This window comes from Nilaparvata lugens, chromosome X (assembly GCF_014356525.2).
Source record: "Nilaparvata lugens isolate BPH chromosome X, ASM1435652v1, whole genome shotgun sequence".
In the NCBI taxonomy this organism is placed as follows: Eukaryota; Metazoa; Arthropoda; class Insecta; order Hemiptera; family Delphacidae; genus Nilaparvata; species Nilaparvata lugens.
Genome location: NC_052518.1, coordinates 81,909,269 through 81,936,304, shown reverse-complemented (window position 1 = coordinate 81,936,304; position 27,036 = coordinate 81,909,269). Strand labels below are relative to the sequence as shown.

The 27,036-nt window shown below is 35.4% G+C and overlaps 2 protein-coding genes across 3 annotated transcripts in view; both read left to right on the top strand.

Moving 5' to 3' along the window:
* Positions 1–1,081: 1,081 nt before the first annotated feature.
* Positions 1,082–25,220, top strand: LOC111050431. 2 transcript variants are annotated; one of them, XM_039441724.1, is made up of 11 exons: positions 1,082–1,215; positions 2,136–2,342; positions 2,791–3,160; positions 11,615–11,832; positions 12,541–12,700; positions 13,458–13,718; positions 20,958–21,021; positions 21,647–21,753; positions 22,764–22,830; positions 23,313–23,426; positions 24,810–25,220. In XM_039441724.1, the coding sequence occupies exons 6-11, from the start codon at positions 13,716–13,718 to the stop codon at positions 25,073–25,075; spliced, it is 621 nt and encodes a 206-aa protein (XP_039297658.1). In that variant the 5' UTR covers positions 1,082–1,215; positions 2,136–2,342; positions 2,791–3,160; positions 11,615–11,832; positions 12,541–12,700; positions 13,458–13,715; the 3' UTR covers positions 25,076–25,220. The 2 variants fall into 2 exon arrangements, with proteins under 2 accessions (XP_039297658.1, XP_039297657.1); XM_039441723.1 differs by lacking the exons at positions 20,958–21,021; positions 21,647–21,753; positions 22,764–22,830; positions 23,313–23,426; positions 24,810–25,220 and having other exon boundaries at positions 13,458–15,290.
* A 1,504-nt stretch (positions 25,221–26,724) lies between these two features.
* LOC111059991 overlaps positions 26,725–27,036 on the top strand; it is a 6,347-nt gene continuing 6,035 nt past the window's right edge. Inside the window, exon 1 of the mRNA XM_039442073.1 lies at positions 26,725–26,734. Coding sequence (XP_039298007.1) covers positions 26,725–26,734 — 10 coding nt within the window. The remainder of the gene's footprint in view (positions 26,735–27,036) is intronic.

Here is a 27,036-nt window from a genome sequence, read left to right as displayed (position 1 = left end):
GACGTTGGGCCATCAAACCAATTGTTGGGTACCCCACATCGGCAAATCCAACCAGAACAGATGTTGGCCCATCACATGCTAGTGTTGGCAAATCCTAGACTGGGCCTCCACGTCTTGGTTGTTGTAAGTCATTGGTCTTGGTCGCGACCTACTATATAAGTCTTATATGCAATATAATATGAGAGCTACCTATCTCTCTTAAACACACTCCTTCTCACTCTCCCCCCCTCTCCACTCGCGCTCTCGCACTCTCTCTCTCTAATAAATGTATAATCAAATTCTAAGCAATTTTTGTTCAGTACAATTTTCCCGTCAGATGCACCGTTTATGAGATTATTAGCGATTAGCGCTATATATAGGACTTGGAAAAATTTTTCAAGTAAACATTTATTTCCTGTAAAATCACTTTATGATCACTTTATAATATGTATAATTGAATTCCAAGTAATATCTGCTCAGTAAGATTTTTCCGTCAAATGCACCATTCATGAGTAATAGAAGTGTTATGTTAGATTGTTGGCCGTAATGTCACTTTGGTTGGCTAGCCCAACAATTCTTTTTTTTCTCTTTTCATAGATTTTTGTTTCAAAAGTCATTGAAGAACTTAAATACAAATCAAAAGTTCAAAAAGAGTTTCTTTATAAAACGTCAATTAGTAGGTGAAAATGAAGAAACGAAATTTATAAAAATGGTATTTTCATAAACTAAAAAAAAAATAATACTTCTATCTAATAATACTATGTTGAATTAGTCTTATCATAGAAAATTGTAACATAATAACCATTAATAGTCGAGATATTGCATTTCTAAGTTGAAAACATTCTCCATATTCTGTCAGTCTATCTTTCCTTATAGAATTTAACTACGCAGTATAGCTAAAGCTTTAGATTTTTGTTTTGAAAGTCATATTATTTTGTTGAACATGAACTTGTATTTCACAATAATTATTTTCTAATATGGAATGTGATAGAATGTCATGTAGCTTTACTATATTGAAATTATTCTAAAACCACAGAATCTATCTGTCAACTGATGCATTCAAATATCGAGCCAAACTGTATTCACGTATGCGCATTGAAACATAGCAAAGTATCGATATCAGTAAGTATCGAAATGTCCCTCAGAGAACAAAGAAAAGCTGTAGTTGGAGCCTTGGAGGTTGTTCGTTAGTTGGTTATTTTGTTTGAGGTTGATTTATATCATCGGTTTCCTCAGGTAAGATAATTACATATAGTAGAAGTATTGCTTTTGTAAATAATGTAGTTTTTATTTGGTGCTATTTTAATGTTAAAGAATAATTTCATAACTATATCATGCCTTTGGTATAGATGAGGCTTCTCAATGCTTATCAAAATTCATTGAACCATGTTGAAATCTGTTTAACGGAAATTGTTTTTCTCAAGTTATGGAATGAAGTTAAAAGTTGTGACAAAATACTATTAACTTACAACTAGGTTAAATTGAATTGAATTTTGACCTTGGGAAAGAATCCTTTAGTCTATAACTTGGTGTAAGTTACCTTTAGTCTCAAATCTGAAGCCAAGACAGGCTAGGTAAGATGAAGTATAAATATAATTCAAATACTAGACCCAAACATGAGTAAATTCTTTTGACTTTTCCTCATTGCCTTCTAGGCTAGTATGATAGGCCCAACGTGGATTGATATTCTGATACAGACTAAAATTTGAGAAAAACTTGCGCCAAAGTTGGCCTAGCTTGAATTCAGCCCAACTTTACCTGAGGATAAAACTGATTAAAATTCCGATTACGAATGGTGAATATAACTTTCTGACAGGGATGGTACGGTATCTGGGATCACCTAATATCGTTGTTATAAATTTCGGTAAATCGAATGTAGGCTATAGCCTTACCCAATTTAACCTAACCTTAATTTGATATACAGTATCAAAAACTTAAATATCAATTTTAGCTGATCCCAGATACCGTACTGTAGCCTTTCAGACACCTAAATTGATGTTATTAACTATGCCTAACCGAATTTATTTCTAGGCCTAAGTTAATAATTTATTTATAAATGCTTGGATATGATTCTTTTGAAAAAAGTTTATGCTTACTGAAAATCAAATCCAATCCCATCTTTTAAGTAACAATTGAATAAATTTATTGTCTGACAGAGGATGTATTGTGTCGTGGAGTTTGATGGACAGGATGCCAACCAAACTGCGGTGGTGAGGTCAGAATGGTTGACGCCAAAAAAATGGAGGTTTTTTGGCCTCCTTACAAAGCATCGTCAACATTCAATAAATCCCTCTCTGAAGGAATTATCCCTAACGAGGAGACTTGGAAATTGTATCCAGTTAAAAGATGCTTCTACTTTGGTGGTTTGTACCTTGTAACTTAATAATATATTCTAAGTAATATCAACTGTATACCTTATGTCCTTATGATTTTTAGTGCTGTGACAATGCATTTTAACTAGATTAATGATTGTGGATGTTATTTGTTAGTGCTAAATTTAAAAGGAATAATTTCTAAAGGCTACACTCACCATGACTTTTAAACCCTTTTCTACCAGTAATTGACTTCATCTTAACTTGACCTCATCAACAACAAATTGGACGGTTTATTAATGTTTTTATTCCATTCTTCCTTCAGGCGGCCAACCTCAATGGTTGAAAATTTGTTAGTTACGGTACCAAAAAAATTACTATGCCAAGTTCTTTCTTAGTAGGCTAGCTTATGATTGGTTTTATGGTTACCCTTTCTGTTACTAATTTGTTATCTATCTATTGTTATCTAATCTATTTTAATGGATGATTATGTTTTCAGATGATTTATTGAAAGCCAGGCAAAAGGAAAAGGAGGCTGAGTTGCATTCTGATTTGCAGACTGATGGAGATGAGGGGTCGATAAAGAAAAGGAAGAAGAAACCAGTAATACTCAGCAGTTCAGATGAAGATGTCAATGAAGAGCCTACTTCACGCAAGAAATTGAAATTTACTGACAACATACCTTCTAAAAGTAGTTTTCAATACCCTACATTTGTTGGGGACAGTCGTTGTGACACTCCTATACAATTGTTGGAGACTACCGGTATTGCAACTTCTTCTGCATCATCACCACAATCTCAGTGTCCTGTGAACCTAACACCAGTGCCTTCATTTTCACCGATCCAAAAAGAAAATTGTCTCAAATTCTGGTAAGTCATCTTTTATTTTAAAATAATAACTCAAGATCAAAAAATTTCGCCAATGATCTGCCTTGCCCATGAATGTTGTTACTATAGCCTATAGGAAGTTATTGTCAAATATTTTCCCAAGTAGGCACTTAGTTCTCTGATTAATCTATGTTTTATTTTTGTATCACTAGTAAATTTGATTGATTATTGTGAAATAACTTGAGCATTCTCATTATACAGAGTGTCCAAAAAAATAGTGACTCCATTATTCCACAAGCTAATATAAACCAAAATCGTCTTTGGAAAAATGTCAATTTTTCCATAATCCGCCATTTTGTTTCTTCAAGTATTTCGTTTTTTAATGGACTAGTTTGGTATGAAAATGATTGAATCTCATGTAAAATTTGCCTAAACTTGAAGAAAACAAATGGTGGGTTACAGGAAAACTGAGGGGAAATTAACATTATCTAAGGATAATTTCGGTTTAGCCTATGTTCTGAACAAAGCTCAGGCTAGAGCTACCAGAGGACTGTGATTTACTATTCAAATAATCAAATACAAAGAAGGGGCAAAATTTAATCTTCAATTTGAGCCAGGTTATTTGTACAGTTAAACTCTGCATTAATGAACAATAAAAAAGAGCAAAAAACTCACCAGATTTGATCCAATCTTGACTACTTGCCCCTTAGAAGCCTTTATTAGGTGTTTTGGTCAGATTCAGGGTGGGATGAAATCGGGGAAAAAGACAGGTTCACGCTTCCGGGCAGCCTTTTCACGTTCAACTTGCAGGCTCTGCACTGTGTTTTGAACAAAGCTCAAACTGGATTCTTTATAAAGTCAAATCCGATTCAAATTAATTCAATTTAACACTATTTACGCTGTTATACTCATAATTCACACACACGACACTCAAACAATCATTTACAAGAAATTTCCGATCGAAATTACATGACAAAATACAAATTGGATCTTGTACAACAACGGAGTGACAAGACAAGAACGACTGACGAAACAAAACTAACTGAAAACTAGGATGACAAGGCAAAACAGCTGGACGATCTGCGCTGGCGCAAACAAGCCTGCTATTGGCAGAACTCAGTCTGGGATTTTGGCGCTACAGTTCGAATTCTCTGGCCAGACCATACCCCCGCCTCTGAAAAACTATTTTTCAGCCAAGTTACAAAAACTGAAAAAAACACAGAAAGGAAAAAATCCAGTCATGCCAAAAAGAACAAAAACACCAACACCAAAAAACAACACAAAGAAAAAATGCAACAAGCACAACAACTATTGAGTTGGGAGTGGATACAATTTTGTTACTGGTCTTTTATAAATACCAGTTTTTAGGCGAACACTCGCCACTCGAACCTCGCCGTCACTTCCCGGAAACACTTGCTCAATGACACCCAGTGGCCACTGCAATGGAGGTGTGTTTGGTTGGTCTACTACCACAACCGTTCCCACACTGATAGAAGTGGGTGATTTCAACCATTTTTTACGACTTTGAAGTTCGTGCAGGTACTCTCTTCTCCTTCGGTTCCAGAACGATTGAATAAGTTGACCAATCAATTCATACCTGGTGAGACGATTCACAGGGACACTGTCCACGTCCCGCATGGGAAACGATTTCAACGGTGTTAGAGTCAAAAAGTGCACTGGGGTTAAAGCCAGTGGTTCACACGGATCCTCACTCAGTACACACAGTGGGCGGGAATTCAGGACACCTTCAATCTGCACCAATACAGTGTTCAGTTCCTCATAGGTGAGAAGATGATTGCCAATTACTCAGAACAGATGCAACTTTACAGATTTGACATTTGCCTCCCACAGACCTCCAAAATGCAGTGAACCAGGGGGAATGAATTTCCAATCAATTTTGTGTTCGGCGAGTTGACTAGTCAATGTGGTTTGAAACTCGGACGAGTTCAAAAGTTGAGATATCTTTCGCAACTGTTCCTTGGCACCTACAAAATTAGTACCACATTCGGAATACATCACACGACAGGGTCCACGACATGACAAAAAACGACGAAACGCAGCTAAAAACATGGGCGTTGATAGATCTGATACCAACTCAATATGTACCACCTTTGTTGCCATACACACAAACGTAGGCTTTCAAAACACAAGGATTACGACGTCTCGTCATAGTAATACGCAGAGGACCAGCGTAATCCACACCACAATTTTCAAATGGTTTGCATTTTGACACTCGACAAGCAGGCAGGTCACCCATTTTTGGGATAATTGCATTATTACTAGGTTGAACACGGAAACAACGATTACACTTAAAAACACAAATACGAATAATAGAGCGAGCAGACAGTATCTAGAATTCTGTCTGATCAAGGACAACAATAACGAAGGTCCAGCATGACAGTTCTTCTTGTGATGATAATCAATCAACATCGATACGAAAGCATCGGATTTTGGTAAGATCATCTGATGACAAGTCTCAAATTCCAGTCCAGCATGAGACAAACGACCGCCGACGCCAATCACACCTTTATCAATGAATGGAGACAGGCGATGTAGGCGCATAGAACAATCTTCTCCCTTCTCCAATTGCACAAATTCAGATGAAAAATGTATCTTCTGTACCACTTTACATAGATACCTCTCAGCAACATCGAAATCTGATTCTTCTGATTGGGGTAAGATTCGTAAGAATTTGAGAACAAGAATTACAATTCTCAAAAGACGACCATAATCCGAACAACGACCAATCAATGAATATACTGCATTGCTGTTACAATCAGGAGATTTTGTGACTGTCAACACTGACGGTTTTTTCGCCTCCGGTGGATCCACGATCTCTTCCATTTGAGTTCGGATGGGCCAATCACATTCGTCCTCTGCTATCCATGATGGACCTGAGAGCCACAATGGAAAGTTCACAAGCTCAACTGGTGATAAACCTCTAGACAAACAGCCAGTGGGATTTTCAATTCCGGCAACATGCATCCACTCCTGTATACAAGAATCCTGTATTTTTGTGATGCAATTACCAACAAAAGTTTGCCATTTCGCGGATGGAGCATTAATCCAACACAAGGTGACTGTCGAATCAGAGAGTGCGACAATACGAGACACATGACAACGTTCACTAATAATAGTGACTACTGAATTTATGAGTTCTGCCAACAAGAGTGCCGCACACAACTCCAAACGAGGTATTGAAACAACTTTAGATGGTGCTACCTTGGACTTTGAACACAATAATACAACTCTTGGCTCCTCGCTCTCCTTCTGAGACTTCACATAGATAACTGCACCATAACCAGACAATGATGCGTCACAAAAACCAATCAAACTGATGTGAGAATTCTGAAACAAACCAACGTGACGTGGAACAGCAAATTTCAATAATAGAGGCAACTCTTTTTGACAATTCTCCCAAAGAGTGCATATAGACTCAGGCGGCTTCTTGTCCCAATCCACTCCTAATTTCCACAGTTTCTGGACAAGACATTTTAGAAATAATGTAAACGGTGACAAGAGACCAAGTGGATCATAGATACGAGCCATCACTGACAGAATAGAATGCTTAGTAGTGACGACCTCACCACTCTTGACTGAAAACTGAAACAGATCAGTACTAGGTTGCCAATTCAATCCCAAGATAGCCAAGGAGTTGTCTGCTTCGAAATCCTTGTACGAAAACGATTTCTCTTCCTCCGAGAATTTCTCCAACATTGATGGTGAATTTGAAGTCCACTTTGTGAGTGAGAAACCTCCTCCCTCAAACAGCTGCTTGGACTGACGATACAGCTCCGCGGCCTCTGACTCTGTGGCGACAGATGTGACTAAGTCGTCCATGAACATGTCTCTTGGTATTCTCGCCTTGGCTGCTGGAAAACGATTTCCATCCTCCTCTACATGCTGGTGGACGGTGCGAAGCGCCAAATATGGAGAGCTTGAAACACCAAAAACAACACAATTGAGCTGATAAATTTCGATCGGATCCTCCGGCGAAAATCTCCACAATACACGCTGATAACGACGGCAGGAATCCTCCACTAATATCTGTCGATACATTTGTTTAATGTCGGCAGTTAGTGCGATTGGGAACAAACGAAAATTAACTTACAAAACAAAAATGTCAGTCTGCAATTTGGGACCAGCATGAAGAACCTGGTTCAATGACAAACCCGATGATGTTCTGGAACCAGCATCAAATACAATTCAGATGGGCGTGGTAGTGCTGCTTGTTTTCACGATGGCGTGATGCGGTATGTAGTAACCACCTCGGTCTGTCTGATCTGCTACAAACGACATGTGACCCTGACGTAGGTAATCGATCAATATTTCATGATATGAAATACGAGTATTGCTGTGAAGCTCTAATCGTCTCTCCAAAGTCAGCAGTCTGCGTTCGGCGACAGCATACAAATCTCCCAAGCTGCTGGGCGGCTCCGCAAATGACAAGGCAACAACAAAACGACCAGAATTCACACGATGTACAGACTTCCGAAAATTTACCTCACACTCCAACTCTTCTGGTTTCAGTTGACAGCTTGGTGCAGGGCACGATTCCAACTCCCAAAAACGTTCCACAAAACTATCCAACGATGGACTACTAACGAATGGACTACAGATGGCTGTAAAACAACTTGACACATTCGTTGTTGAAGTGAGAATCGGCGCTCTCCCCATCAGAATGTGACCAAAGACACTATTAACAGTCATCAATTTGTGCGATTCACCTATACTAGGACTCCCACGTAGCAAGTGAGGAACTAACTCCGCACCAATGATGCCATCTATTCTACTAGGAAGGTAGAATTTGTCGTCAGCCAGTGTGAGATTTTCAAGATGATGAAGTTTGGATCTGTCGATTTCACAAGAAGGCAACTTGTCGATGATTCTATCTACCACTGTGGCATCCATCGAAAACTTGACGGTAGGATCCAACTTCGACTGAATCGACACACAAGTACGACCTCAAACTTCACTAGTACCACCACCAAATCCACGAACAACGGTTTTCATGGGCTGGAATGGTAGTCTCAAACGCCGACACAATTTGGCTGTAACAAAATGACACTGACTCCCGGTGTCAACCAAGAAATGAACATCACAAAGCTGACCATTACAATCTCGAATATGTGCAGTGACGGTCGACAACACAACGGTCAAATTTTCTACATCGTTGGATGTAGAACAACAACTAATAGGTGATGTGCCACCTGCCTTGGAGTTCGACGAGGACGCAACACCTTCATTGGAACTTGATCTGGAAAAGTGCAATAAAGAATGATGAGATTCTCAACATTGAGCACACTGAGTTTTACTACGACAATCTCTACTCAAATGATCCACATCAAGACAACAAAAACAACAAAACTTTCCTTTAATCAAACAATAACGATCCCAAGGAGTCATTTTCAAGAAACTTGCAAAATCTACTAATCTACTAACCGATGACCCGGTTTTGAGCACTTCAGACAATTGGGATTTTTACTAGATGCATCGTTAGATGAATCATTAGATTGAACCACAAACACCTTTGATTTATTATCCTTTTTGTGCCTCATATTAAACGATTCAGTCTGTTTCTCATCAGAAGGAAGAGTCTTAATTTGCTTTTCAATGAATTTGACATAATCAGTATAAGTTGGCATAGCCTTATCACGGACGGCCGATTCAAAATTTCTACGAGAACTTGGATCCAGCAATCTCAAGCCATGATAGAGGAATATCAAGTCTGACAAATCAGTGAGTCGCAATCTCTTCACTGCATTGATTGAACTGCAAAACCCATCCAAAATCGCAATACAACCTGCCTTTGATTCTGATTTTATTGGACGAAATTCAAAAATTTGTTTGAAATAGGCATCAACTTGCGCTCGTGGATCGTTATAGCGGGTCAATAATGCCTGCCAAATTATTTGATAATTATTAGCCAATGGTGGCAAATGACGACAAATATTTGCTGCTTGTCCAGTAAGTCTACTTACAAGATATTGGACCTTCTGCTGATCGTTCAAACTCTTGTTGTCATGTACCAATGCCTTAAATAGTTCATAAAACACCGACCATTGAGTCTGGTTCCCATCAAATTTCGGAAGGTCGATTTTGGGCAGTACCGACTCGGACACGACCGGCTGTGCACTAGCTGCTGAAGCTGCCGAAGATTGAGCAATAGCATCAGTCGCCTCTCTCTGTTTGAGAGTGTTAGCCGCTACTTCAATATACTGAAACAGATCTAGATGTGAGTCGTTGAATGCTACAACATGGTCTTTATTCAACTCAAGTTCCAACTCATTAACCACTAATTCTGTCTTTTCATAATCCGAAATGGTCTGAGACACCCGAGGATACAAGATTAAAAATTGCTCAGCAACCTTTGGATCAGAGACATTTTTAGACAGTTAAACTTTGATTATCAATTCACAAGATAAGTTACTGCTGAAGACAAAACTATATGATTAGATAATGTTCTTCCAACAACTCACAAACAAACGATAACTTGTTGAATTGAACAAACAAATTCATGCTGGTGATTAACCTTCACTAACATGTATAAAAAATGGACAATACAAAATTCCAACAAACAAACAAATTCCTGAGAAAAAGAGCACAATGAGCCTAGTTTCAGGAAAATAACAATTTTAACTGAAATAAATTTAATTTCAGACAAATACAAATTGACAAGAAACCTTGCTCTAGAACAAGGCTACAACAAACTCAAGTTGAGCATAGATCAGACCATTCTCAACATGCCAACATTGGACAAATATGAAACTGCTTAAATCCAATGTGGTGAATTAATCAATAAATTGCAAATTTTAATTCATCACGGTTCGGTGGACCAGAAATGTTCTGAACAAAGCTCAGGCTAGAGCTACCAGAGGACTGTAATTTACTATTCAAATAATCAAATACAAACAAGGGGCAAAATTTAATCTTCAATTTGAGCCAGGTTATTTGTACAGTTAAACTCTGCATTAATGAACAATAAAAAAGAGCAAAAAACTCACCAGATTTAATCCAATCTTGACTACTTGCCCCTTCGAAGCCTTTATTAGGTGTTTTGGTCAGATTCAGGGTGGGATGAAATCGGGGAAAAAGACAGGTTCACGCTTCCGGGCAGCCTTTTCACGTTCAACTTGCAGGCTCTGCACTGTGTTTTGAACAAAGCTCAAACTGGATTCTTTATAAAGTCAAATCCGATTCAAATTAATTCAATTTAACACTATTTATGCTGTTATACTCATAATTCACACACACGACACTCAAACAATCATTTACAAGAAATTTCCGATTGAAATTACATGACAAAATACAAATTGGATCTTGCACAACAACGGGGTGACAAGACAAGAACGACTGACGAAACAAAACTAACTGAAAACTAGGATGACAAGGCAAAACAGCTGGACGATCTGCGCTGGCGCAAACAAGCCTGCTATTGGCAGAACTGCAGTCTGGGATTTTGGCGCTACAGTTCGAATTCTCTGGCCAGACCAGCCTATAATATGTTGCGATTTGCAAGCTAGAAGCTTGTAGAATACCGTGTTGATATTGGAGTCACTTTTTTATGGGAGACCATGTATTGTTGATTTGAAAAAATGAATGGCAGCTTCTTAGAAAATATGAGATTCCAACTAAAAAAATTGCTTAAGAACAGGATCTAATCTCAGGATAAATATCTCAAAACAGAATCTGAATCTTGAGGGTTTTTATGAGTTTCTTTTGCTTGGTGATTTCACTCTGCCCTCAAGTTTGCCTTAAAATATAGCTTATAGTATTATTAGACTTTGTTTTCCATTTACTATGCAGACTATAACCTAAACTAAATTCCTTGCTGAAATCTATTTAATTTACTAACCACATTTCATATATTAAGGCTGTGCATCCAGGTTTGGGCTATAATTTTTTTCCAAGTTTTTTTTATTGTCAATTATTAAGGTATTTAAATGTTATTTATTGTTGCACATGAACAGTTCTTAAAAAAAATTAATTGGGGTGAGGTCATCTCCCAACCAGTTAATTTCAACCCTTGAAAAGGTTTTACAACACTAAAGGTACCCTTGGGGAATGCAATTACATATTGTATATTCCAAAGAAATTCTTAGTTTTTCCAAAATAAAGTTTTAGATATATTGAATAAATTTTGATTTTTCAAAAATTTATTTTGAGGGAAATAAAAATTTCTTTGGAATACAAATTAGGCCTATGTCAATGCATTCCTCAAGGGTAACTTTAGTTGAAAATGATCAAAGGTTGAAATTAAATGGTGGGGGAGATCACCACACCCCAAAAATTCCTACTTGAACGCCCATATCTTTCAAAATAAATTTTTCAAGAACTTTTTATTTGTGGCAGTAAATAACATTTCAATACCTTAATAATTATCTGTCAAAAAACTTTGAAAAAAATATAACAAACCCGAATGCAAAGCCTTAATGTATATTCTTACATTGATAGGCTTAATTCAAAACAGATAAACCTCATGAAAATTCGTTTCAGGCTTCAGTGTTGTTGCCAACAAACTTGCTAAGCTGGAATTGGAAGTAGCCTCTATTAAACAGTATTTGGAGGATTTTTTGCCTAGATTGTTGAAAGAATCTGCTACTGAAAATGAAGTAGAACAGAAAGATTTCCTACCTTCTTTACCATGCAACGAAAAAACTGATATCGACCAACTTGAAGATTGGTTAATAGATGCAAAAAAACAGGATCTTATTGTAAGTAAATTAATTTCAGATATTTCTTAACAATATTTGTAGAGCTTATCTAAAACCTTAAACTACTGATCTTTATGGAGTTGGGTTATACCCTAAACATCACCAGAACCGGTAGCTAAATTTTTAACATCATGCTTGTATTAGTATACTTTATGAAATCATCAGTTTTGGTTGATTCTTAGAGATATTATTGAAGTTAATCAAATAAATAGATAAATTAGTCCTTTGTTTGGACTACCCGTATCAAGGTAAATTTTTTTAATTATTCCTGGAATATGTTTGTTTTGCTTTATGTGTTGTTCTTGAATTAAAATTACTTGAAACCTTTTTTATCACTAATTAAAAACATATTTTTCTAAGATGGAAGAAATATTAGATATTGCAGTAACCAACTGCTGGATAATTAATAATTATTATTAATTGGAATCTCTATTTATATTGTAACATAAATAGACAAAGGACTTCTGCTTTTTTGAACAGTTACATTCAATGGATCTCTCTTGCTATTTAGTACATTGGTCAATATTTGCAGTTGCAGAAGTCCTTTGTCTATTTATGTTACAATATATAGAGATTCTAATTAATAATTATTATTACATTTTTTTTTGTTTTTCATGAATGTACTCATCATTGAACTGTGGTTGGGAAGAATTGCATTCAATGAGTATTATTCTGAATCTATAGTAGGCCTATTTTAAATTGTTTCAGGTGAAAAACTTTGGCAGAATCGGAGGAAGGACAGCAGAATACATTGTGAAAAAAATTTTTGAGCGAATTTTTACCAAGAATCTTGCGCTGCAATATAACTGGACAGGAAAACATCAAAAGTTCCCTCTAAAAGGATTGAAGATTCTCGATGTTATTTTCAGTAAGTACCGTTATTACAATCAATAAGGCTAGATTAAATTTATTTCTATGTTGTGCTATCCAACAACTGCTAAAATAATCCACAACTGAACACTATTGTCAGAGATGTAGAATGGTTCCATGATGAAATAACACAATTATCTTTTTCAACTTTATTGATACAAAACCTAAGCCTAGTTTCACACTACACGGTTTTTCCCGTATGGCTGGTGGGGTGGGGGGATGGCTTCGGGTCGGTCAGTGTTGGTTCGGGGACTGTGGGTTCTGTTGAGAATTTATGGCTTTTGGGCCGGTGTTGGCCGGGCTGGAGTCATTTTCCTTTGCTTGGACGGACTGTATAGTGTATATTTAAAAATGCATGGAAATTTGATGTCTGAATAGTCTGTCTCAATGGCTCAACAGCCCATGAAGGGCCTAGGCCTACAAGCTGGTTGCCAGTTTCATATTCACTTCCACTAGCGCCCTGCACACGGGGAACGCAGCGCCGGCCCGCCGATCACCCGCAGCCACCCACAGCCCCCGTCATTGAGTCAAACAATAACAGCTGCGGCCGGCCACAGTTACCCAACCGGCCGAAACCACAATCCCCGTGTACAGGGCGCTATACAGTCCGTCCAAGCAAAGAAGACACCCCGGCAAGACAGGAAAACGACCCAAAATGTTATAAGATGAGTGTATCTGGAGCCCAACCCCTGAATTAATAAACAATTGGAACTATTTTTAAATCTTTTACTTAAGGTCATATACCTCTTTTTCAGGTGTGGTTCAGAAAAACAGGCCAACTGCAGAGGTCACTGAATGTGATGTAGTTCTGAAGATTTGGAATTGGTTCAGATTTGCCAAGGATAGGGATGGAGGCAGAGAAGAGAGAAGGAATAACAAGAAGTCGATGGCTTTGCGGCAATAACACGTATCTATCACCTTGAATCTTGGTTGGAAAACTATGCAGTTATGTGCTATTGCAAACCCCACTGACTCACAACATTACACAGAATACAACAGTATACTAAATTTAAATGGTAAAGAAAAATAAAGTAGCCTGACGAACAGTTTAATTTGTTCAATAATTTTATTATTATATAAATGTGATAATTCCGATATTTCTAAATCAATTTAGATTGTGCATAATGATTACAAGACCAAAAATGAAGAATTCTAATATTAATAAATTGGCTGTACGGGATATTCTACTATCTTATCTATTGCATTGAGTTGGTCAGAAATTAGGATCTCACAATCCTCTATCCAACTGTTACCGAAGCAGTCACTAACTTAAGGATTCGTGGTACTGTCAGAATTAACTGTAATTAATGGAGTCGAAAAAATATATTCCGAATTAATTATGTAGCTGTTTCCGAGCAAGGCTGATTTGGTGAATTTTCTTACTTTCCTCGAAGTGAAAGAGTAACAAAATCGACAGCTGCCGGTTCTTGGGTTGATAAGGAAAGTGTTTTTATTATTATAGAATTTAAGGTTATAATATTCAATACTTTGGGCTACTAATTTTTAAAATTTGAAAATAAACGAGATGAGTTTAAGTGGAGTAAGTGAGATGAGCTTAAGTAGAAGGCATCAGCATAGATTATTTAAAAGACGGGCTGAAGAAATAGAAAATGAATTTGTTGTTTCTGTGAATGAATGTCACAGCTCAACATCACAAACTAAACACCTTAAAATTACTGACCAGTCTAACTCAAATAATAGTTTAAATAAGTTATCAGACTCTGAAAACAGTTTTGTTTGCAATAATGAATTCCCAGTGAATGATAATAATTTAGATTCAGATTGTGCTTCTAGTTTTAGTTGTGAATATAATATTCCTTGCAGTAGTGAAAAGGGTTTGCATGAAGGCAGTAAAAATGATCTGTCCACCTCAGTAATGAAAGAACAATTAATTGCATGGGATCTAAAATATAATATTCCAAATAATGCCACAACAGATTTGCTCCACATTTTGAATCCTCACTTTCCAGCTCTTCCTTTAGATAGTAGAACGTTATTCAACACTCCACGAACCTGTGAAATTCAAAGTTGTTGTAACGGTCAGTTCAAGTATTTTGGAGTAAAAAATGTTCTCATATCAAAACTTGGCACAGACTTCACCCCTAATTATCATCCAATCATGAAGCAGATTGCTCATAACTTTTCCACTCAAGGGTTAACTCTAGTCACATTGTCTATCAATGTTGATGGGCTTCCCATTACTTCAAGCTCAACTAAAGCATTTTGGCCCATTTTGGGAATTGTTGACAAAGTAATTGACAAACAACCTTTTGTTATTGGTCTGTACTGTGGTGAGAAAAAGCCCGCAAGCATCAACGAATTCCTGAGACCTTTTGTTGATGAATGTCTTGAGTTGGAAGTGAATGGTATCATTGTTGAGGGGGTAAAATATGCATTTAGGATTAGTTGCATAGTAGCCGATGCACCTGCACGACAGTTCTTGAAGTGTATTGTGTCACATTGTTCCTCTTATGCATGTGAAAAATGTATACAGGAAGGTGTTAGTTATAATAGGAGGATGACAAGGCAGGTAGAAAAAAATAAAACATTAAGGACAGATGAAAGTTTTTTAAAAATTTAGAATATACAGGGTGATTCATAATTATGGTAAAATAATTTGATACGTGATAGTAGAGGTAAAAATGAGAAAAAAAGTTCCTATAAACATATATCCATAAACGCTTCATTAGCGAGCTATACAGGCTGAAAGATTTCGCCCGGAATTCAGTTCCTCTGGTGAAATACACTGATGCTGAATTGTTTGGGGACTAGTTTTTGAAAAACTTATGCTGGATTTATATGGAGAAATATCTGAAAAATTGAATAAAACTAGTCTGCAAGATGTAGTGTTAGTAGTTTTTGAGAAAAAAAGTTAAAATATGCAAAAAATTCAAGTAGAAAAACACAGACTTCTACGTTTGATGCCCAATAACTTTCTTTAATGACCAGTAAACAAATAATTTTTCGCAATAAAAATTGTAGAGAATTTAATTCTGAAAAGAATTATGTAAGCTGTGTAGACTAAATTTAGATAAAAGTTGAATAAAATGTATTGTTATGTAGTACATTACACCACAAAAATTTGCTGTTTTATGAGGAGAGAACTAATAACTCATGGGTTGTAGCTGATTGCAAATAAAACATGGATTTTAATAACAGCTGTTCCGAAACAGCTGATTTATTATGTTTTAAATAAGAATATATTTAAAAGAAATTATCAGCTGAAAATTATTTTCAGAAATATTTTAGCTCACTGTTGAACAAAAAAAAAAAAAACAAACTGTAAGTTAGGCCTAACATTTATGCAGACAGACCCCGATCTACTATGACTGTTGAGTTAGGAGAACAAGTTCTTAATGAAATTTATGAACATCCAGAGAAGAGCACAAGAGAATTGTCAGTGCAGTTTAATGTCAATCAATCTATTATTTGGAGGATACTAAAAGAGCAACAATCACATCCATACCACCTCCAGAAAGTTCATACTACGGCCACGAGACTGTATTCCCCGTGCTGGTATTTGCCAATGGTTTTTAGAAAAACTTGTTTACCCAAACTTTTCAGCATCTGTGTATTTCACCAGAGGAACTGAACTCCGGGCGAAATCTTTCACCCTGAAAAGCTCGCTAATGAAGCGTTTATGGATATATGTTTATAGGAACTTTTTTTCTTATTTTTACCTCTACTATCACGTATTAAAATATTTCACCATAATTATGAATCACCCTGTATAGATGAGCATCAACAAGGTCATTCCGTTTTGTCTGAATTAGCCATTGGGTTAGTTTCTAATGTTCCACTTGATTATTTGCACTTGTTGTGTTTAGGTATTATGGAAAAACTTGTCAGGGTATGGGTTGAAAAAGGCCCAAAAAAATGTAAGTTAAGAGCTAGTTCAATTGAGAATATATCCGAGAGGTTGAGGATTATTGCTAAAAATCACATGCCATTTGAATTTTCCCGAAAGCCTAGACCAATAAATTTTTTCAAGTTTTGGAAAGCAACTGAATATCGTTCTTTTATGCTTTATTTAGGATCTGTTGTTCTTAATGGAATTTTGCCAAAAGATATGTATGAACATTTTCTTGCTTTTCATGTTAGCATATATATTCTAGCCAGTAGTAAGTCACTTCATCCTAATTGGAGAACCTATGCTCAAAACCTTATTGATTCCTTCCTTGAATTCATTCCAGAACTATACAGTAAAGAGCTTTTAATTTATAATTTCCATAACTTGAGTCATCTTACAAAAGATGTTGAACATTTTGGTGCATTGGACAATTTCTCTGCATTTCCGTTTGAAAATGTTATGCAAACTTTCAAGAAAATGGTCAGGTCTCCTAATCATGCCATAGAGCAAGTTGTTAAGAGTTTAGGGGAGAGATTTGTTTGTAATTTTACAAAAAGAAAAATAGAATGTGAGCAAGCTATAAATTATATGAGACGGGTGCCTTTTGGACCAGGTAGTTCCTGTTTTTTTATGCCAGGATTAAAAATGGCTGTGCCCTAACAAAAAAAAGAGGTAGTTGTAATTACAAAAATTGAAAAACACAGCCAAGGTTGTTATGCATTTAGATGTGATATGTTCAAAATCAAAGACGACTTTTACTTGAAGCCTTTAAGAAGTAGTACATTGGATATATTTTCTGTTCATACCTTAGAAAAGAAAAATGAGCGTGTACTGCTCCATCAGTTGCAATGCAAATGTTTACTTTTGCCTGGTTTTTCCCATGAAGGTAGATTCGTTAGTATATCTTATTGTAACATAGATTCTTTCTACTAACTCCTTTCTTGTTGAAGGGTGTTGAATACACATCCCACATAATACTTATGTGTATATATAGTATTAGGCCCCGTCCTATGATCCAAAATGATTCTTTTGAGAAAAACAATTATGGTTATAATAATAAACTGATGTTAGTATGGAGGCTATAATAACTATTTTTCAAATGTGTTTCTGTTTTTTGATATGTTCTACAAGAATAGCATTATTATTATTTCTGTTCTGCCTCTTTTTTTGTAAGGAAAATCTTTTTTATGGTGTTAAAAAATGTCTGAATTATATTTTCAGCTCTTTTCAAGAACTAATATCAGTTTGAATATGTCAAATGTGTACTTATTCCAGATAAGACTTGTGTTGTCTATAAGCCCAAATTGAATCATTTTTGCAACTTTATTTGAAGACTAGTGATTATTGATTGTATTGCTGTTATTAATTATATAATTAGCTTTCATCAATGAAAGTACCATATTCTATTGATGTGTAAAATATTCTCAAACGATAGTTTACTCTTAACAATTTTATGGATTTAAAAGTTGAATTCCAGTCTTGTACTGTATTTTATGAATCCAAAAGTTTTATATATAATTCCATTAAAATTGATTATAATTGATCCAATTGAATTCACTCAAGCATGTTGTCATGATGATTCAGTTTATTTAGTATATATTTAGTTGGTTAGTACTATGATACTTTGCTTATGAACAAGCATATTTTACTGTATACTTTTATATTATTAATTTGCAGTGTTTTTCATGATCCTTTGTTTGAATAAACAAGATTCTCAACCTAATAAATTAATTTGTACTTTTCCTCAATTCACATTACTTTATTGTTAGGTATAAAAAGTTAAGCTTTTGAAATAGGCTATTAGAAAAATTGCAAAATAAGAAAAATACACATATATTGGCATTGCTCTTGTCTAATCTATACTACAATTTGAAATTTAGTGAAGGGGAATCATCCAAAGTCAAAGTGGAAGGATTAAGGGGAAGTTGGAATATTTTTTTTGTTGGGGGGGGGGGGTGAATAGGAATGGTAGTGGTTGTATCAATAGTGAGGAGGTGAGGGAATTGGTTGGATTATGGTAGGGGAATGTGTGGCTAGTGGTTGGGTCAATGAGGGGAGGTGAGGGAATTGATTGGATTATTGTAGGGGAATGTGTGGCTAGTGGTTGGGTTAATGAGGGGAGGTGAGGGAAATGGTTGGAATATTGTTGGAAAATCATTGGGAGGTTTTAATAGCATATACATTTGGTAGGATTTTTGTTGGAATTGTTAGTTAATGGTTGGTGAATCCATCAGTGGACCAACCTCTCGCCTTGTGACATGCACAACCATGGGCCTACCATTTATGACAACCATTTTCCAATGTTGGCCCATTTGTGCTACTTTCCAACGATTTGTGCTACTGGGGTATAGCAGATTTCCCAGCGCCTGGCGGAACAATATGTCACGGAGACTGAGACTAGTTTCACGCTTGTATGTAGGAAAAAGAGCAACTCTAAGAAGCACCGAGGTTAATAAGTTACCTGCACATCCCACGAAGCATGAATGGTTGGCCAATTGGAGTGTACTTTTTACCATTATCTGAATGGCGCAATTTGTTTGAGTTGTTTATTCTTGTAGTAGCTTAAGTATTGGTTCACCATCTTGCAGTCTCGCATATATCAGTAGGCCTATTACATAAATCTCATGTTTTTTAGGTACAATTTTCAATTTTTTCTCCAGAATAATGAGCAACCTATATCAATAATTTCAATGATATTATAAAACTTGAAGCATGAAAGAAATTCTTTAAAAAAATAAATTAGTCTTCCTTTAATGTTCCCAACCGTAAGCGATTTTTTGTATGATTACAATTATTATAGAGCAATATCCCACGAGCCCCAGACCTTCCTTATTTTATAAAAGCTGAAACTTTTTCTATGCATGCCCCCTATACAGGTAAGAGTAACCAAAACAGCGAGTATGAAATTTGGGTAGTAAGGGGGTAGTGAAGGGGTGAAAAAAGGACATTAGGTACTTTCGTCATATTATAAAGGCTGAATTTTACATATATTACTCGGGGTAACTCAAGAGATATTGTACTCCATTCCCAGATACCTATGACGGTTGCTACCCCCTGCCAGACACCCCGAACTTAAAAAAATATAAATATACTTTTGTTATAGTATAAAAACTGAATTTCATATATATTACTCGGGGAAACTAGGGAAATATTGTCATCCATTGACAGACACTGGTGACGGTTGCTACCCCCTGCCAGACACCCCTAACTTAAATACTTGGAAAAATTTATAATTACAGTCTACTTTTGTTATAGTATAAAAGATGATTTTCATTTATATTACTCGGGGTGACTCTAGAAATATTGTCATCCATTCCCAGACACCTATGACGGTTGCTACCCCCTGCCAGACACCCCTAACTCAAAAAAATTATAATTATACTTTTTATATAGTAGAAAAGCTGAATTTTATATATATTACTCGGGGTAACTCCAGAAATATTGTCATCCATTGCCGGTTGCTACCCCCTGCCAGACACCCCTAACTTAAAAAACTTAAAAAAATTATACTACGTATTGATATAGTATAAAAGCTGAATTTCATGGGACGACTCTAGGAATCTTGACATCCATTCCCAGGCACTTGTGACGGTTGCTACCCCCTGCCAGACACCCTTAACTTTAAAACTTAAAAAAATTATAACTATACTTTTGTTATAGTATAAAAGCTGAATTTCATGTATATTACCCGGGGTAACTGTAGAAATATTGTCGTCCATTGCCAGACACCTATGACGGTTGCTACCCACTGCCAGACACCCCTAACTTCAAAAATTAAAAAAATTATAATTATACTCTTGATTTAGTATAAAAGCTGAATTTCATATATATTACTCGGGGTAACTCTAGAAATATTGCCATCCATTGCCAGACACTTGTGACGGTTGCTACCCCCTGCCAGACACCCCTAACTTTCAATGTGTCTGGCAAGATGTAAAAACCATTAAAACTGTCTGGCTATTGAGGTAGAAAATTTTTTGGTCCCCAAGTAACACAATTTATATAAAGAAAATCTTTTATACTATAATGAAAGTATAATTATTATTCTTCAAAGTTTATTACATTGGGGGTGTCTTGCTGGGGGTGGCAACTGTCATCAGTGTCTAGCAATGGAAAACAAGATTTCTAGAGTTAGCCCGAGTAATATATGTAAAATTCAGCCTTTATACTATGACGAAAGTAATGTCCTTTTTTCACTCCTTCACTACCCCCTTACTGCCAAAGCAACCACTACCCAAATTTCATACTCGCTGGTCACTCTTACCTGTATAGGGGGCATGCACAGAAAAAGTTTCAGCTTTTATAAAATAAGGAAGGTCTGGGGCTCATGGGCTCTTGGGCTATTATTGTTCTTATTACTCTATCGAGAAACTTATAATTCATATAATGTTATTCTTTTTCTTAGGAAGCTGAAACAACAGCTGATGACGAGGATGCAGATCCCAATTGGTCACCTACACCACTTAGAGGTAGGTTCCAATTCCATATAAATATATTTTCCAATGCGCGTGCTTCTTTCATGAGATCAAATCTGTTTGCAAAAAGTGCAATAAATTAATTTAAAAAAATGGTCCATGCCAGAAATTGAATTCAGAACAAACAGGATGGTAGTCAGTTCCTGTTAACACTATATAACTTGGAGGACAAAATAAATATCTTTCCCTATTAAAATTGTTTAGCGCCTTAAAAGTCAACGTCGACAAACTACAACCCCAAAATGAATTCACATGTGTGTGAAGTCTTAATTGTATCACATAATTTTGATACACATCTTTATTATCTTCCAGCAGCTCATGCATCATGAATGACGTTTTTCATGCAATATTAGTATTTAAAAGTACTGCCGTAGCAAGTAATCTCAATAGCAAAAAGCTAAGGAAGCTAGGTAAAATGGGGCTTGGAAATATCAAAATAGGAGCAAAGAGGCGAGAGGCTATTTTAATAGGTAGATTGAAACTTAAAAGCAGTAATGGAAAATTCAGGTGCAAAAATGCTTCGTCCACATTAACTACACTATGTTCACTGTACCTACTACTACTTCTCATTTAAGGTTTAATCAATATCTACTTTGTTTTTATATTTTTTTTTTTTTAGATACCACAATTTCATGTTTGACACATGATGACATCGAGTCATCTCCAATAACTCAAGAGCAGATTGAAGAAGCAGCAATTGTGGAAGCAATCATCTGTGCTGAAGATGTGAGTCAAATTTTTGTAAGAAATTATTTTTGTTTGTTCAGTTTGCTGCTTGTATCTGTGTTTGGAAAAAATCAAGGACTTTCTATGTCTTATTTATCATCTTACTAGGACATCCCTGGTCGTACAAAACTGTGACTATTGAACTACGTAACACAGTTTTCAATCCTTCTCCTTCTCTCCTCTCATCACCACCCCTCTCCTCCTATCACCTTTCTCCTATTAATAAAATTAATCAATAAAATCAATCCTCCTATCATCTCTTTTCCTCTTCTTTCCTCTCCACTTCTCTCCGCTTATCTCCTCTCCTTCTTCCTCTCTCCTCTCTTTTACTCTCTTTTCGTTTCTTTTACTCACCTCACCATTTCCTTCTCTCTCCCTGTCTTTTTCTCACTGTCTTTCTTTATCTTTCCCTCTTTCCCTCTCTCCTACTCTCTTTCCCTTCTTTCCTTTTTCTTCCTTCTCTCCCCTCTCTTACTCCTCCCTCATTACCTTTGTTTCTCCCTCTATTCTCTTTCTCTCATCCTCTATCTTTCTCTTTCTCTGCAAAAATTCCAAATTCAAAAAGCATAATGAAAAATAAAATTCTTGTTTCAAAACAGCTGATCACAAGTTGAAATGTGAAAATTTTCAGCTCACCTATCCCTATGTAAAGCAATGGCAAAAATTGAAACTTTGATGGTTCTTAAAATTTGAAAATTTTAATCTCGAATCATAACTTAAGTTTTCATAGCTAACTAAACTTCTCATACTCTTCACCAACATGATTCTCAGTAAAATGTAGTCTTTCTTTTGTTGTATTCAATACTGTAGCTGAAATGGATCAAAAATTGAGAATAGGATCCTATCAATTTATAGCATAAGTTTGTGATTCCTACTTTGTCAGAAGTAGATATTTACTTCTCCTTCTTAATATCTTAATACTGTATACTAATAAATTTGACAAAATAGCCTATCATATCATATTTGCCTATCATATTTTTTATTGTTATCCCATCTTTTTTATTTTTCAGGAATATGGGATGTCATCTTGTGACGAATCTTATAAAGACTCCAATTGGAAACCTTTACCACATGAAGGTAGGTTCAGTTTTATAAAAATTATAACATATTTTAATACAGATAAATCCTACACCATTTCAAAGACTAGGGGTGAGAAATTGCACAAATTAATGAGCCATAATTTTTCTCACATGTTTAGAATTACTCAGACTACAATTACATTTTCTTTAGAAATTTGAATACACCACCAACCTATTAATAATATTGTTCTAGTTCTAATAACTATCCCAAATTCATATATTTATAGATTTATACTATCATAAATATTATAGATACTCTCTATTCTAAATATTCTCTATTCTAAATATTCTCTATTCGTCTAATCTGTTCTCTGTGCTATAACCTATATATTATAAACTGACTGGTGTTACAGAGTATTTATTTGCAAATTTTAACTGAATCTTTTCCAAATTTCAAATCCAGACTAAATCTTTTTTTAATTAAGATTTAGTGCTTTTTATTCAAATTGATTCTTATACAAATTAATTTGATTTTTTCAGAAAACTCAATGTATCAAGAAAAAAGTAGTGGGCCAACTGGTAGTGATAAAGAGCATACAGCTCGGAGAAGGCTCTTCACTGACGACAACAAATCAACTGACAATGACTCAAAAAGTAAGATGTTGAAATTTTATGAGTATATCTGTAACTCTAGTGATGGATTATTTCCAATGCCTAATCTGCTTAGACATCTTTTCACATCTTCTATATATTAATGCACAGTTGGAAGAGTGAGATCTCAGTAACTACTAAACCGATTTTCAAGATACATGGCTCAAATTAAAGGGGAGAATGTGCAGGTTTGCCAAATTTCCTTCGAAGTTACATATTTTCTAAGGGCTACGCCTCACAACCCTTCAAAGGATGAATCAATGCAACTATTATGGAAGAATAGAATTCAGTTATTATAATACAGAAAGTATTGCTTTCCAAAAAAATTAAGGTACCCAAATTTCAAGATTTCTATACGTTTCAAGGTCCCCTGAGTCCAAAAAAGTGGTTTTCATCAGATTTCCATCAAAATATGGTGTGGCACACTCACATAACTTTCCTTGCCATTATTTTAAAACGATTTCCAATTTTAATAAAGTACCTTATTGCATTATTTTATACAGAATTGGATTATCAATCTGACGAACACACAAGCACATTCAGAAAGCTCCATTTCAATATTATCATAATATAAACACATAGTCACAGTCTACTAAATTATATTCACGAGAATGTTGTTCTTTAGGGTGGAGAAAAACTAGAAAAAATGCTCAATTTTCATACTAGGAGAAAAACTCAAATTGGTAATGACTCAGAACAACGAGTAGAATATGATAACATTTTAAAAAATTCAAGTATTTCCAATTTCATGATTCATAAGAAAGCTGGAGAGAAGAAGGCCTTCATCAGCGTTTTTAAAGATCAAAGCGTTCACTGCCCACATCGGAGTGAGGCTCCAATGAAATCTGATGTCGGTGATAATAAGAACTCTCTCAATACAACTAGAATTGCAAAGAAATAAATCGATTATTCTAATAAGAGTAGGCCTTTGAAAGTTTGATTCTCTGTCTTGTTTATCTAACCAGACTTTCTTTGATGTTATACAAGTATAGTTTCTATAAAGGTACATAGTTTACAGTACAATGTTGTGTCATTGACATAATGCTATTTCCCGCCAATTATTTTCCCGCGAACTGAGCTGACAAGTTCGACGCAGTCTCAAAACATTTCCGAAGTTTTGACAGCAATCAATGAGTCATGACCAGCGACCACATAATTCATTTGTATTATGTGGTCGCTGGTCATAACACAGCAATAACTAATATTGCCGCAGCAGTCAGGGGCGTTCTAAGGTATTCTGGCACCTGTGGCGGTATATCAATTTGTCACCACCCCGCTTATAATTATGTTAATATCAAGTGAATTTCATAATATAGTAATTATATCATTTGAATTTACTTCTTGTGTTTCAAATAATTTCAATGAAATTTCTTATTTCAATTTTAGGGAAATTTCTCTTGGATTCTCTGAATTCCAATATGGAAATTTATAAACGCCAGAGAAAGGATTTGGAGAAAGCTGGGAACACAAGTTCCGCAAGAAGAAAAGGAAGGAGAATTCTTCAATATAAAGAGGCGATTGAGAAGGTGAAACATGGATTGGAGATTAACATCGACAGCTTGCCTGACCCGGTTCCAGATGAGCAACCAGTACAACCAGAACCACAAATAAATACCAATTATCAGGTGTGTGAACAAACTATTCATAAATAGAAATTAATCATAGTCTAACGTATGAACTATTCATATATATTTTATTGAAATGTGAAACAGGAACAAAAGCAGTAAGGTTGTGCAACAGGCTTTTTTCAGGCAGCTAGTTGAATTTGGGACATGTCAGTTGAAAAACTAGATTCTCACATTCGCCAATAAAAAATCATTGTCTGAATATTCCATCCAGCACTTATTAATTTCATTGTCTGTGCCTCATCTAGCAAGTCATATTGTGTTTCCAGCATTTATTCTCATTACATAGAACATATTTCATTTCTGTGAGGTATTCTCAACAGCAATATTGATATTGTAAATTATTTGATGCTAAATACTATTCTATCATTATACTATTATACTATTCTATACTATTCACTATCACTAATGCTACTTGTAATTAAAGAGGTTAAGGAATAATGAAGTCTGAAAAATAATAAGGCTTCTAAGGGATAAATTTCATTTCAAGTGATCATACCAGTGATTCAGCATCATACTGAGCTATAGTCGGCATGGCACAATAAAGTCCCTGTATAGCATTGGATAGCCCGCAATCCAGGGACTCTCTCGTGCCATGCAGACTATAATAAGTTTGTGAATAAATCACCAATGGAGCTATCAGGGAGCAGGCCTACTAGTGCATACTTAATTAGACTACCAAGCCACAGAGGGCCTGGCCAACAGGTGAAAATTTACGTTTGACCAACAGGTCAAACACTGTCGGCTAACAGGTGTAATGAGCTGTGGACTGCCAGGATTGTTGCTTGATAATCCCGCTAAGACATAAGAATGCAGTATAATATGCTTCTTAGAACATCACTTGTCTACTGACCACAAGCGTATGCTCTGCATAGGCTACAGGAATTTTATTTTATTTTTATTTTTTTTTTGTAATACCAGTATTTAAAGACTAAGTGTTGCCTAATTTGCATTTTGATTGTATCCTTGTGACACTGGTGTATATTGGTAATTTATTGAAAACTTAGAAGTTTCCATAAAGTGATGAAATCATTGTTGACAATTAAAATATGAGCATCATCCACCTGGAATTGGAAATATATTATTACTTACAAACTAACTCCGACTTCCTTCATACAATCATAATGAATACCAATGGAACAAATATCCCTTTTGGAAGCCTGTTGAACAAGCCTACAGTATCATTTGATTAATGTAAGAGGTGATTCTATAAAAAAATTATGTAAATACACAGCTACTGTTACAACATAGACTACATAGGATACATACATTTAGTAAATAGGAAAAGTTATAATCTGATTCTATTTCTGGTTTCAGTGTTAATGATGACTAAAATAAAACCAAACTAAATGGCGTATTGTATTCATATTGGTTTCTAAGTAACCATCTTCGATCAGTTTAACTTGGTGGTTGATTTTAATCCATTATGTCGGTTACATTGGTTAGAAGTTGCAGTCTAGAATATTAATTTTATCATTTTGCCTTTTCGTCTTTGATTTGTTTTTTTGCAAGTGTGATTGGTGCACTTGTGATTGGTGTGAGAACAATACCAATCTTCCAAATAGCTATTTTTTCTTCAATGAATTATTTTTAGAGTTGCCCTTATAAAAGCTGTACTTATCGCATTTGAAAGCATCAAATTAGGTCAGTAATAGAAAAAATTATTTATTCTAAAAATGACTTGCTGTAAAATCTTATAAATATTGTTATCAATATTAATACTATTGATGATAGTATTATAATATAAAGAATATAAAAAATTAATAATAATATAGTAATGAACAATATTATAATATTATTTATATTACTTTACAGCAAGTGTAAGATCCATTTTAGAATCAATATATTACTACCACTAATCCAAATATTACAACTTGCTTATTCAAAAGTTAATCATGACAAAATAACGGAAATTATATTGATTCTTAAATGTATCTTGGGATTCCTGTGGAGTCATATAATAAAATTGTTCATATCATATTGTATTA